Source organism: Prionailurus viverrinus, chromosome A1 (assembly GCF_022837055.1).
Source record: "Prionailurus viverrinus isolate Anna chromosome A1, UM_Priviv_1.0, whole genome shotgun sequence".
Taxonomy (NCBI): Eukaryota; Metazoa; Chordata; class Mammalia; order Carnivora; family Felidae; genus Prionailurus; species Prionailurus viverrinus.
The window spans coordinates 112,119,643-112,132,773 of record NC_062561.1 but is presented as its reverse complement, the minus strand read 5'-3'; the positions used below and the strand labels follow the sequence as shown (position 1 = coordinate 112,132,773).

Sequence of the window (13,131 nt, the reverse complement as noted above, 5' to 3'; positions counted from 1 at the left end):
GATTTCTATTTTCCTAAAGGTTGTTTGCGGTTCTCACACACCATTGGCAACTAATGGGATCAAATCCACAAGTGTGTTAATAATATTCAAGGTATAAATTCTGGGGGGTAAATGGAGACTTCCTTCTCTTCAATCTACAAATCTTAGTTGGCTGGCTCTTTCAACTGAAAAGGACACTGATTTGCTTTCTGACAATTGACAGAAAATGAGAATTTTGACAAGTATAATTACAATGAACAAGTGAGTTTTTACTGTAAAACTCTCATAAAGATCTACAGGAAACATGGTAAAGACACAGTGAATAACTAAGTAATCCTTTGAGCCATTGAAATAATCCAGTACGATGGTGTAGATCTCTTCCTAGATTAGGACCTAATCACCAGCACACTCTCATGAAGATGTCAGAGTGCTTCAACAATGTGAGGAAAAGCACACACCAAAAAATGCTTTCAAGTATGATTTGAAGAATATCTAATACCATTCAAAAGCACAAAACAGCCATCATTTATTCAGGTTTTGAAATTCAACTTCAAATTTCATCTGTTGTTTCCTATTCCAATTTATCCTTCTAAATGAAGGGTCAGCAAATTTTCCTGTAAAGGAATAATCAGATATATTTTAGGCTTTGTTGGCCTTATGTCATAAGTACTCAGCTCCGCCACTCTATTACAAAAGCAGACTTAGACAATCTGTAAACAAACAATGGCTATTCCAGTAAAACTTTACAAGAACAGGCAGTAGGCCTTAGTTTGCCAACTTGTGTTCTACATGATCTGCAGGCTTTGAAGAAACTAAAAAAGGTAATTATATGTTCAAAAAATCAGGGGAAAGTGTTTTCCTTTTATATCTCCAATATTTACAAAATATGCACATGCTGTTCTCCCTAAGATGAACATTAAAACAACAATAAATTAGCCATGTTTAATACCTGAAATTTTTTAAACTAAAAAGATCAACAATACTCAAATGTAAATATAAGCCTTTGGTATAACTATTAGCCTGCTGTATCTTAACAATGGGAAGAAAAAGCAAAGAATATTGAGATCCATTTAGAAATCAGGATTTTAAATTACAAAAATATAAATACTTCTATTTTGAGAAAAACAAAAGCACAGAGGTAACATTTCAGAAAGCACACCTAAGAAAATACAAGATCACAGCCATGATAAAGGTGTATGATTTACCATTCTTTTACTTGATAAATACTGTGCTAATAAAGCAGTAAACATAGTTGGTTTTAAAGTAATGACTTTATTAATAAATATACATCCATATGATGATGTAGATACGAATCATGAACACTACTCCATTCCCATACACATAATTGCACACGAGTAGCTCAAGTTCATGGACATAAAAACATACACAGTATCTATTCAGACTTTTTACAGCAGAGGACAACGTGCTTATATCAGTTAATTGGTAATTATTTTCTCTGTAATTATATGTGGAAAAAGGAAACTGTGAAACTTAAAGAATCAAAGTGGTCTGATTACTATAAATCACACACTTGATTTACTATAGCATTAAATTTTCCCAAAATTAAATACAATGTATGTGAGAGCACAGATTTATCTATTTGGGGGGAGGAGGAGGGAAAAGCAAAGGAAAGATTTAGATACATCCTAGAGTTCAGAGCATATAGTTAAGCTATAATAAAAACAAAAATATAATAGCATCAAAATATTTTATGTCCAAGGAAAAAAATGTTTTGAACAACTGTTGTGAATGTTTATATTATAAAGGGACCATAAAATTTTACTGCATATAGAGACAATTACTGACAGAGCAGCAGTTATTGTCAACATCCCCTGAATTCTTCTTTTAAAGCTTCTTAGAATAGAAAGTTTTTTGTTTTTTTTTTTTCCTTTAGCTCATACACTGGTTTTTCTTACACTGGCTGGATCACCTTTAACCTAATAAATGGATCCAGATAATTGTTTTTTCCTCCTTAACTCAAAGAAACTCTATTACTTCAAGAAACTATTACATGTAAATTCACACAAACATCAGTTTGGAATGAATATTACTTTTATTACTTTAACAGAGATTTCCTTAAAAAGTAAATAAAAAATATCAAGAATATTTTAGTCTAAATGAACACTGATTTAAAAAATGTCCCCAAATATTAAAAACTAATCAGATGCTTATTTTCTTCCAATACATTGTGCCAGTATTTTTAAAATATCCAGTGCAAAACTCCAAAGATAGTATCAAAATCATCCCATACTAAAGATCAGTTATGCAAGGTTTATCTGTGAAAAAAATGAAAACTTCATCTGTATTAGCTGCTTATTTGTTAATATGATAATAAATAAGGCATGTTAAAATATTTTTCAAAGAAAAAAGGAAAGCAAACTTACTTGAATAGCAGATCATTTTCTGATCAACAGTTTTAATATAGAATACTGAAACCTATTTTGTGAAGAGAGAATTATACAATATAAAATTAGCAATTTACTTTTCAAGAAACAATCACACAGTTGGAAGAAAAGGCCAGTTTTCCCCAACTGATTATATTAAAGTATAGGCAATTGTTTAACATGCTATTTCAGTGTTTATCATGACGAGACAGTGTTACAAAAGATGCACGATGTAGTCTTTATAGAGAAGTAAAAATATTGTGTATTTTAAGACTTCATTCATGTTATCACTCTATGTCCATTCTCTTCAGCATGGTACCAATAAACTGTTCACAAGGAGAAAAGGAAGTGTAATCAGGAGATGCTCACCACCATACAGCTCTAATACTCCAGGTAAACGGTTACCTCAACAGAAAAATCCAGCATTCTAAACAATGTTAACCATTCACAACTGTAGCCATTCGCCTCTTTTTTTCCTGGGACATAACTCCTGATATTAATAAACACTGTTATGAACAGAATTCCTTTAGTTGTTTTCACCGTTTCATTAACATGTATACAAAATTCATTATACAATAATACACCTGCTTTATCTTCTGACACACAGCACAGCACCACTGAGAAGATGTGCTGGAGAATGGGGCAAAAGGCAGGGGAATCAACGAAGCAAAGGGCATAGAGAAAGGGAAGGGTATGTACAACAAATCAGGGATAAAAATAAACTGAAAGGGAAATGTCAAATGGACACAGTATAAAACAACATGTAACCAAATCCTTGATAGTGATATATAAGCAGAACATTTAAACAACTGTTTTCAGGAACTCAAAAGAGGATTTCTAAGCAGCCAACTGCTGAACATCATCTTGAGAAAGAGCTAAATGACAGATACATATCACAAAAGTGGATAGATGAACACAGGAATAAAGATGTAAGCATTTGTGTGTGTCAGAAGGTATACTGTTCTGAGTAAATTATTAAAAAGTTTTCTATTTTAAGCTTCTGTAAGGAGAAACTCTTGTAGCAATTTAGCTGCCAGAATGTTAGAACTGATTATATAGTCATCCACTATTGTTCTCTAGGGTTTGTGCAAAGCTAAAATTGATGAGGTCACTGTCTTAGATGCCAGTGCACACAAAGTCCCCACATACAATGCAACACCTCTTACTGTAAAGAGCAGCATAAGTCCAGCTCATTGTGTCAGGCATCACTGGAACACCTGAAGGCTTGCTGCTTTTTTCCTGATAAAAAAGGTATGAAACATGACATCCATTTGCAATCAGAGTTTGCATTAACTGAGAGCAAGCCCAAACAACACAAGATGTGCCCTTTTAAAGTTGTCATTATTTTAAAAGTTTTTGGGTCCTGCAAATCTACATTATAATCTCAAAGGCATTTAAAATCACAAATACATACATTGTAACTTTAAAGTTCATTGGATTTTTTTTTCCAAATCTGAAGTTTATAATAGTTTATTTTATTTAGAACAAACTCAGAATAAATAAAATGTATATTAACAAAGAATGTTACTTTCAGCAAGGGGAGAGGAGAGATTTTCTTCTATCCCTACCATACACACCTACCCAGTATTTTTTTTCTTTTCTATCTTTTTCTAAAGCAAACATTGTTGGAAAAAATTTTCTTTTGGATGAAGTGGTCTTACCGAAACCACTGTTAGACTTTTAATTAAACTAACCAACATATTTTTACACGTTTCATGCATAGATGGATTCCGACAGATTTCTTAGTATTTGGGTTCTGACAGTCAGAAAACAGCATTTTGTTTTTACCAGTTTTAGACTCTACCTTCAATTTGTGTCCTTTGGTAGATAGAAACCTGAAACCACAGTAAGTGCTAATGCAATGGGACAATTTCTTGGTAAAAAAACAAAAAAAAAAACACAAAAAAAACCCTACAAAACATTTTGAATAAATGAACAACATTAATAAATGTTTTAGGTATAATGCTTTAAAACTAAATATAATGAAAGGCAAAATGTAGTGACTACGGCTACATGCACACCTTAAGAATGATTCTTTCTCTATTATATTAAATATGCTATTCTCAGAATGCATTATATTTCACCAGAAATGTAATGTGCAGTTTTTATTAAAAAGTTTAATTTTTCAGTAAATATGAATTGTTTGTAGTGTTTGGTATATATACTCTTAGGCAATTAAAAAATACACAACATATCACTGCTGGAAGGCAAACACTAAAGAATTCTTTTAGGAATAATGGTTAAATCAATCAATACCATGTAAATCAATAAAACAAAATAAATAAGTTTCTGCTGTTTAAACCTAGAACATTAAAGTAAGATTTTTAACATCTGAAATCTGTGTAAATGCCAAAGCATACAAATATCTGTGTCCTGCCTCATGAAAAGAAATGTTACAAAAACTCACAGCCATTACCTCAAGTAATCCTGAATCATTAGTTTGCTTTGTTCCATCAGTTAAAAATACCTTAGATATTATTTTTAATATATTGTAGGCTTACTTCACGAATATGAAAAATTGTTTCAGTTGTTTAGCACATAAAACATCGATGCAGAATGGCCTAAAAGTAGTAATGACGTATGAGACACAACCATAACCATAACTCTAAAGGAAAAGCAAAAATGACAGTTAAGTATTACACCTGAACCTATATATAAACACAACGCCACTGCTCATGCCCTGTGGGCATCTGTGAGCAACCGGCAGTTTCTGAGCAAAAGCAGGAAAACAAATCAAATGGGAAAACAGATTGGGAAAGCCCAGGCTACAAAATCATGTATGTCAAAATAAAACCAAGAAGCTTTGGGATTATTCACAACCTTCCTTCTAAACCTGGCCCTCCTTTCCTCCTTCATTCACTCATTGGGTGGCTTGACTTCACTGCTAGTTTCCTCTACCCCATGAACTGCTCTGCCGTGCATCATAGGGTAAGGAAAAGCTGCTGTGCCACAGCCATAACCAAGATCGGCAAGACGGGATAGAGCTTTAATGCTACCTGGAGGTCTCCCTGGGCTGACTTTGTATCCTGCAGCTTTAGTTGTACCCAAAGGTCTGCCTGGACTTGTCTTAAATCCAGCTGCTTTGGTGGTTCCCAGGGGTCTGCCTGTGCTGGTACGGTATCCTGCGGATTTGGTGGTTCCTGAAGGTCGGCCACGTTTACCGGATCGGTTGAGATTTTTCTTTTTCTTTAGTTCATCTTTTATCTCTAGACTTCTGCCACTTGTAGTCTGCAAGTGTGTTTCATTTAATGGGTCTTGCCTCTGACAAGCCATTGGCTTGTGGCTGACTGTGTGGCTATATTTGCTTTGCTGGGAGGAATATATGTCAAACTGATCGGCAGCTCTCATGGCATCTTCACTGAGGCAGGAAGGCTTGCCAGGCCCACAGAAAGCCGGATTACTGCTGGCAACAGGATGCATCATTTTCTAGCAAAAACAAGACAAATATGCATAAATACACATATATAAACATATACCTGTATGACAGCATTCAGTGGTATTGAAAATAGTCTGTCTTCCAAGAGCTATGCAGGCTCCCTAAAATTAGGCTGACAGGCAGGACTCCAGACCACTTATAAACAAACACACATCAGCAGATTCAAAGATAAACTTGTTTTCCTCAATTTAATCAAGGGTATGGAAATATGTCATATAAGGTAACTGAACTCTAACACTCAACTCAAATATAATACATTAGTAGCCATATGTTTCTCTGGTTAGGAAATGGAAAAATGGCAAGAAAAGAATAAATGTGTTATATTTTATTGGCTTTTTGCTTCTAGATTATGAAACCCTAAAAGGATAATAACAAACACAAGAACTTTTATTAACATGATTCTTTTTCTCATTTGCCTAACATTTTTAGAATGTCTCTTATTGGCCTTTTATTTCTCACATATACACTTCTGATCTGGCTACAATTTCCACAAGACACTTCCTCATTATAATTTATTACTGATATATAATCCTGAGTGTGTGCTACACTTTACAAAACAAAGAAATGTGTCAAGCAAAGAAAAGAATCTCTCGAGGTACTGACTCCCTTTAAACTAATCTATCCTCCCACCCCCAAAAAAGCAACCAACCAAAAAAACTAATCTATCCAAACAGGAGGCAGTACCAATATAAAAGGTGAATAAAGGTTTCCATTAGCTAAACTCAGTCAACATTTATACAACTGAGACTTATACTACAAAAATATGGGTAACAATCATAATAAAATACTTCCTATTTTGAAGGTATAGTTATCAAGACCAAACGTTCAAAGTGTAAACACTGCTTTCTCTCTGATCATAAATATGCATGGATCTTCTTCCCTTACAAGAGCACTGTGACTAATTAACAGTCTAATCTCTGTTTTGTCTTGAGGACATCCCTGTGATTTTTTTCTCTTTATAAAGGATAGATTATGACCACCACTGTAACAAACCAGCCCTTAACAGCCATATCATTTAGACACACAGAAAATGAGTTTATAAAGACTAAAGTATTATATTTCAATAAGGTAAGAAAATAAATCTATGGGTTCCATTCAGATTTAGAAAAAGAATCACAGGTGTATAGTAAGGTCTAGCCCCCAAGTTGTTAGATGTTAGCCTGTACCATACATGTAAAAGTGGACCAAAACTTCAGTTATGAAGGCAGAAAGAAATGGGAATCAATCAATTCATGGGAATTCTGTTAAATCACAAAATATCTGCTGAAAATCAACAGATAACAGAGCTACTGGGCAGCTGGCTTAAAGCCTTAACTAGAAAGGAAGAGTATCTACAGTGACAAGCTAGTTGTTTATGACAGAAGCCTTACAGACTTGAGATCATAAATCAAGATTGAGTTAAACACAAATATAAGAAGAAACAATTCTTCACTCAATCCCAAGGATATAATCAAAAAGAGGTTATTAATTATCACCTCACCAGCTCAAATTCTAAGTTCAGGTCAGAAATAAAGGGAGATCATCAAGATGTGTTCCAAATGTAGTAATATTAGGTGAAAGTTAACAGTTTTTGAGCATTTTCTAGGTGGCAGGTGGTAAGTTTGGCACTTGGCACATCATCTGATTTAATCCTCACCACAACTCTGAGGAACATACTATTATTAGTTCTATTTTACAGAAAATGAGGAATTTTTAGCTACTTGCCAAGGTCACACATTAGGAAATGGTAAAGTCAAACAGGAATTCAGATAATCTGACATGAGAACCAACAATTTCAGCATAATACACAACTATATCCAGCTATCTCAGTAACAGCACTATCATTTGGGTCATATAATTCTTGCGGGGGAGGAAGGTGTCCTGTGTATTTTAAGATACTTATTACAGCATCCCTGGTCTCTACCCACTAGATGTCAGTAACTATACCCTCTTCTTCCTAACAATTTGACAATCCAAAGTTTCTCCATACAGTGCCAATATTCTCTGGGGGGGCAAAACCCACCCCCTACCATGAGCATCACCCAGCTATATTAAAATGAAAACAGAAGACCCATTTTAAAATATTCCTGTTTAAGTTCTTATTCACCTCTTTAGCTTATACCTCTGCAAAAATCCACAAAATCTTTCTGTTAAGAACATTTACAAAGTCAAACATTTGTTTTCCAAATTGAAAAAAAGCTAATGCTGGCAGATGTGAAGGGACTAACCGCATTCCTTTCCCCTTCAAGTTATAAACTAATTGAGAAATATAAACAGGAATTAGATAGGAATCGAAGTAGTAGTTTACTGCCAATAAAGTTGGACTAGAGACCACAGGCAAATACAAAGAGAAACACAGACCTCTCAGCAGAAGATTTTAAGAGAAAAAATGACCCCCTTTTCAATTTTATTATCCAGAAATCACCCTGCTGGAAAGAAAGCCCTAGTAAAAAGAGGTAGAAAGGTATAAGTTCTCTTACACAAGTAGCACTGCCAGTAAAGGAAGATAATGTTTTCTTTCCTACAGTCTATTTCAATGCTTGACAGTTCATACCTTTTAAGTTCCTAATCATTAATTTACCAAAACCTTTCCTCTGGATCTTACTTCCCTTAACTTTACCTTTTCTTAATGTATCAGAACAGTCGCTATATATTAACATTCAGGATATAGAGTCTCAGTTTACATTACATTAGGCTTTCAACGGCAAGATGCTACCATATATCTTCTACTCAGCTATCAATCAACATGGAAGCAAAATACACTATTTAAAAAGTAGACTTGCAGGGGCTCCTGGGTGGCTCAGTCAGTTGAGCATCCGACTGTGGCTCAGGTCATGATTTCACGATCCGTGGGTTCCAGCCCACAGTCAGGCTCTGTGCTGACAGCTCAGAGCCTGAAGCCTACTTCACATTTTGTGTCTTCCTCTCTCTCAGCCCCTCGCACACTCCCACAGTCAGTCTCTCTCTTCTCTCTCTCTGTCTCTCAAAGTAAACATTAGAAAAAAATTTTTTAAACAATGTGGTCATCTGGATGGCTCAGTCCATGAAGCATCTGACTCTTGATTTAGGCTCGGGTTGTGATCTCACAGTTTGTGGGATCCAGCCCTACACCGGACTCCACACTGTCAGTGTGCCAGCCTGCTTGGGATTCTGTTTCTCTGCCCTGACCGTGCATGCACACTCTCTCTCAAAATAAGTAAATAAAGTTAAAAAAATAAAGCATCCTTCTACAATTCCTTTAATCTTCTCGGGGAATTTAGGCATTTGGTTTGTATTATGTTAATTTACTTCTGACACAGCTCACATTTATTGAGAGCCAACTCAATGCAAAACACTATTCTAAGTGCTAGGACACAAACAGGAGTGAAGCTGTTTATCCCAATGGAAAGACAATGAGACACTGACTTAAGGAACATTTTTTTTTCATGTTTATTTATTTTTAAGAGAGAAAGAGAGAGAGAGAGAGAGAGATGTGTGCACGCGAGCAGGGGAGGGGCAAAGAGAGAGGGGGACACAGAATCTGAAGCAGGCTCCAAGCTCTGAGCTGTCAGCACAGAGCTGGATAGGGGGCCCAAACTCACCAACCTCAGATACCATGACCTGAGCCAAAGTTGGACGCTTAACTAACTGAGCCACCGAGGCTCCCCTTAAAGAACATTTCTAAAGGCAAGTCTTCTATATGTTCTGTATTTGCCATTCCTGCTACTGTCAAGAAATCAGTACAGTATTCTGCTTACTCAATAACTGATTAGGAAGTTGGACAAGAAATTTACTATGACAGTTACTGATGTAAATAGTTAAAAAGGAAAGAGTTAAAATCAATCCTTTCTACTTTTGATTTCAGCCTTTTAAGATGGGAATCAACAGCATTAGATCTTTATGTGCATAATCATCTACACACATACACACAAAGAACATACATGTTTTTATGCAGTATTTACATAAACAGGCATTAATTAATCCTACACTTAATAATGTCTCCTACTTTGACTTCAGGACTTGTCACCATATTGTTCTTTCTTGTAAGGTTCTTCCCATACTATTGTACAGAGTTCAATGGAAGTATGCAGGGCCTATTTCTTAAAAGAGCCAGAATGAATACATTTCTAGAAAGTTCAATACAAAGTTTGGACTGAACGAAAGCCAAGAATAACAGAATGGAATGTGTAGACTATCAAAGGTTAACTGCCTTTTAAAATGGTTCACTAAATATATGGGAGTCAACTAAGAGCTTCTATATATTTTAACTGTACCTAAATTAGAATTTTTAAAGCACACACTAAAACTTGCTATCTTTAAGTTGTTTTATCATGTTTAAACCCGAAAGTCCTTGGGTGAGCAGTTCTTTATGAAAGAATTCCTTTCCCTTCTCTTGAATGTGGCAGTCATTACTGCCAACATAAAGAACTCTGACTATTTTTAGTAGCTTCACAAAGCTTTAGTGAAGCTTTCTAAACATGGAGAAAAATCTTCCTTTCAAGAAATCCAAGTTCTGCTCTCTTCCAAAGATCAAACATCACATAATTCTCAGAGATCTCTTTCACGTCATTTGGGTTGTAACAATTATATAGAATCATATATGTTTTTATAATTATAAATTGAAGTCCATTTGTGACCCTCGTCACTCGGAATGTCTATTCAGCTAAAACCAAAACAAATGCCAAAGCCATGCATCCTGTCCCACCACGGAAAGTTTTGTTACTAGGACAGATCATAAATAACAGCATTCTTTGTATTCTTTCTACCCCTTAGTTGTGCCCCACGGCGCAGTTTCCCCGGTGTCAGAATCCTTATCTGACTTGGAAGTGTTTAGAAATGTATTAGCAGTTGTGCTCAAAAGCGATTATTAATGCATTAGCGAGAACAACTTTGCAAGACACATGTCCACACTAGAGAAAGAGTCCTGAATCCTCCAATAATCAAAATTCATAGCCCGCTCTCCGTGCACTTGGGAGTTCCGCAAGCTGAAGTCCACAGGCCACTGCATCTAGATGTCTCCATCTCGAAGCCGGCCGACTTCAATTTAAAGGGGCTCAGGAAGGACCGCTAATTCCGACCTCTCAAAGAAAAGAAAAGGTGACCCCTCCCCCCTGCCGCAGGAGGCATTTCCCCCAATAATGGCTCCACGCCGAGGGACGAACAGACTACGTCCGGGGCCCCTCCTCTCGCTTCGGGCTAGGCCAGAGCCCCTCCTCAGACGTGGGTCGGAGACCCCTTCGCCGCCCAGAGCTCCCGCCTTTCTGAGCTCTTCGCCCTTCTGAGCTCCCGCCGCCCAGACTCTGCTCCGAGCCAGACTGACAAACCCCGCGCGCCCACCTACCTCAGTCGCTGGTAGCCCGGCCCCTCAGCGCGCCCAGGGGTTGCCCATCAGCTGGGAACCTCACGCCCGCGCCGCTCCCTTCCTAGCCCGCCGCCTCTGCACTACGCGAAAAGCCCAAGTGAGAGGGGCAGGCAGCTAGGGCGGTGGCGGCGAAGTGGACGCTGGCTTCCAGCTCCCGCCGCAGCCACCACTCCGGATTCTGCCCCAAACGCAGGAGGAAGAGGCCGCCACAGCCCAGTACTGCGAAGGGAGGCGTGCGCGAGCTCGCAAGAATCGCGCACGCACACGCACACGCACACGCACACGCACATCGCGAGACCCAGTCTCCCGCCGACGACCAGCACGCAGGCTCGGGGAGGGTAGCCGGCAGAGCCAGGCTGCGCTTGCGCGCGGTGGGGCCGAACAGGAGGCGGTGCTTAGGACCAAGCAGGTCTGGCTGTGGTTCAGGCCCAGAGCTGTAGATGAGCTGGAGACCCACCGGAAGGGATGCAGCTTCCTTACAGGATTTTCATCGCGATTCCAAGTAGATGTTAGAACTACTACTTGACCCCATTTCTCAGATTAAAGGACTACTAAGTGATGGAGTCATGATTTGAATCCTGCTGCCTTGTTCCAAAAAGCGTGCCTTTAATTAATGGTGTCAAAAAGATGAATGCCTAGTTGTGTTAGGTGCTAAAGCATGTTACAAGGGCTCAGCTTATGCCCTTTAGCTGCTTATGGATGGGTAGAATGAGACCACCTAACAAAATGGGCAATATTCAAATAAGATGAGTTTGGGGCCTCAGACCTAGGGCCATGTGATCATGAAAAGCATTTTGTGGGACATCCTATACTTTTAAAAAAGTTTTTTACACTCAAGACCAGAATTGCCATATTCTTCATTCCACTATCACAGGAAGGGATGGGACAAGTAGTTTGCTTTCAAAATCCTCCCCCCCCTTTATGAAATTTCTGATAGATCAGTCCCCCCTATACAGGACAATTAGCAAAAGGGATTAATTTCCCCAATTCTTCCCGCCGTGAATTCAGAAAGGAGAGGATCCAGAAACAAAGGCTGCTGAGAAGACATTTTATTTAGTAGTGCAAAGAGACTAGAGGTGGTGCCTTTCCTTTTGGACTATGCAACGAAGACTGTTTGAGGAGGTAATTCTCTGCACGGAATTTTACCTTGAGCACAGTACTTGGCCAGGTGCTGTTGCCAGTAGGAAAGGAGGAAAATTTTACTGGGTGAACACACAAACCAGGAGGAAAACCAAATATAATACATAAAACAGGCAAGCCCATTCATTTTCTAGCAGGCATAGTTATGTAACAAGATTCTAAATATTCTCATTACTTCTATAAAATACTAGAAAACAAAACTGATTATACCGGTATAATATCAGTGTAATATACTGATTATATATTGCTCATATATAAAAAGGAAAATATGAAGGGTGCCTGGGTTGTTCAGTCAGTTAAACCTCTCCCACTCTTTTTTTTTTTAATTTTTTAAAATGTTTATTTGTTTTTGAGAAAGAGCATGAGAGAGAGAAGTGGCCGAGAGAGAGAGGGAGACACAGAATCCAAAGCAGGCTCCAGGCTCTAAGCTGTCAGCACAGAGCCCGATGCAGGACTTGAACCACCAGCCGTGGGATCATGACCTGAGCTGAAGTCAGAGGATTAACCGACTAAGCCACCCAGGCACCCCAAACCTCCCACTCTTGATTTCAGCTCAGGTCTTGATCTCACCATCAGAGTTCAAGCTCCGTGTTGGGTTCTGCGCTCCGGATAAAGCCTACTTAAAAAAAAAAAAAAAAAAAAAAAAAAAAAAGTACACAGATTTGAGGACATATTAAGTAACTTTCCAGAAAACAATAGGCAAGTCTTCTCTACTCAAGTCCTCTTTTTTTACTTGAAGTGGAATTTCATAATGCATTGTAGCACTCCCATACCATATCATGACCATTCCAGATCCCTAATTACATTTTTGTGTGGAATGGCATTTGTGCATAAAGCCACTTAAAAAACAAACTTTCTGGGGCGCCTGGGTG

The 13,131-nt window shown here is 37.8% G+C and overlaps 1 protein-coding gene across 6 annotated transcripts; it reads right to left on the bottom strand.

Moving 5' to 3' along the window:
• Window positions 1-227: 227 nt before the first annotated feature.
• On the bottom strand, window positions 228-11,413 carry CA1H5orf24 (chromosome A1 C5orf24 homolog). 6 transcript variants are annotated; one of them, XR_007154811.1, is made up of 5 exons: window positions 11,099-11,413; window positions 5,360-5,789; window positions 3,530-3,602; window positions 2,364-2,415; window positions 228-593 (listed from the first exon to the last, which is right to left on the bottom strand). XR_007154811.1 is itself a non-coding variant. In XM_047871139.1 (4 exons), the coding sequence occupies exons 2-3, from the start codon at window positions 5,784-5,786 to the stop codon at window positions 3,562-3,564; spliced, it is 468 nt and encodes a 155-aa protein (XP_047727095.1). In that variant the 5' UTR covers window positions 5,787-5,789; window positions 11,099-11,413; the 3' UTR covers window positions 228-593; window positions 3,530-3,561. The 6 variants fall into 6 exon arrangements, 3 of the variants coding, with proteins under 3 accessions (XP_047727095.1, XP_047727086.1, XP_047727073.1); XM_047871139.1 differs by lacking the exon at window positions 2,364-2,415; XM_047871130.1 differs by lacking the exon at window positions 228-593 and having other exon boundaries at window positions 1,232-2,415.
• Window positions 11,414-13,131: the final 1,718 nt, after the last annotated feature.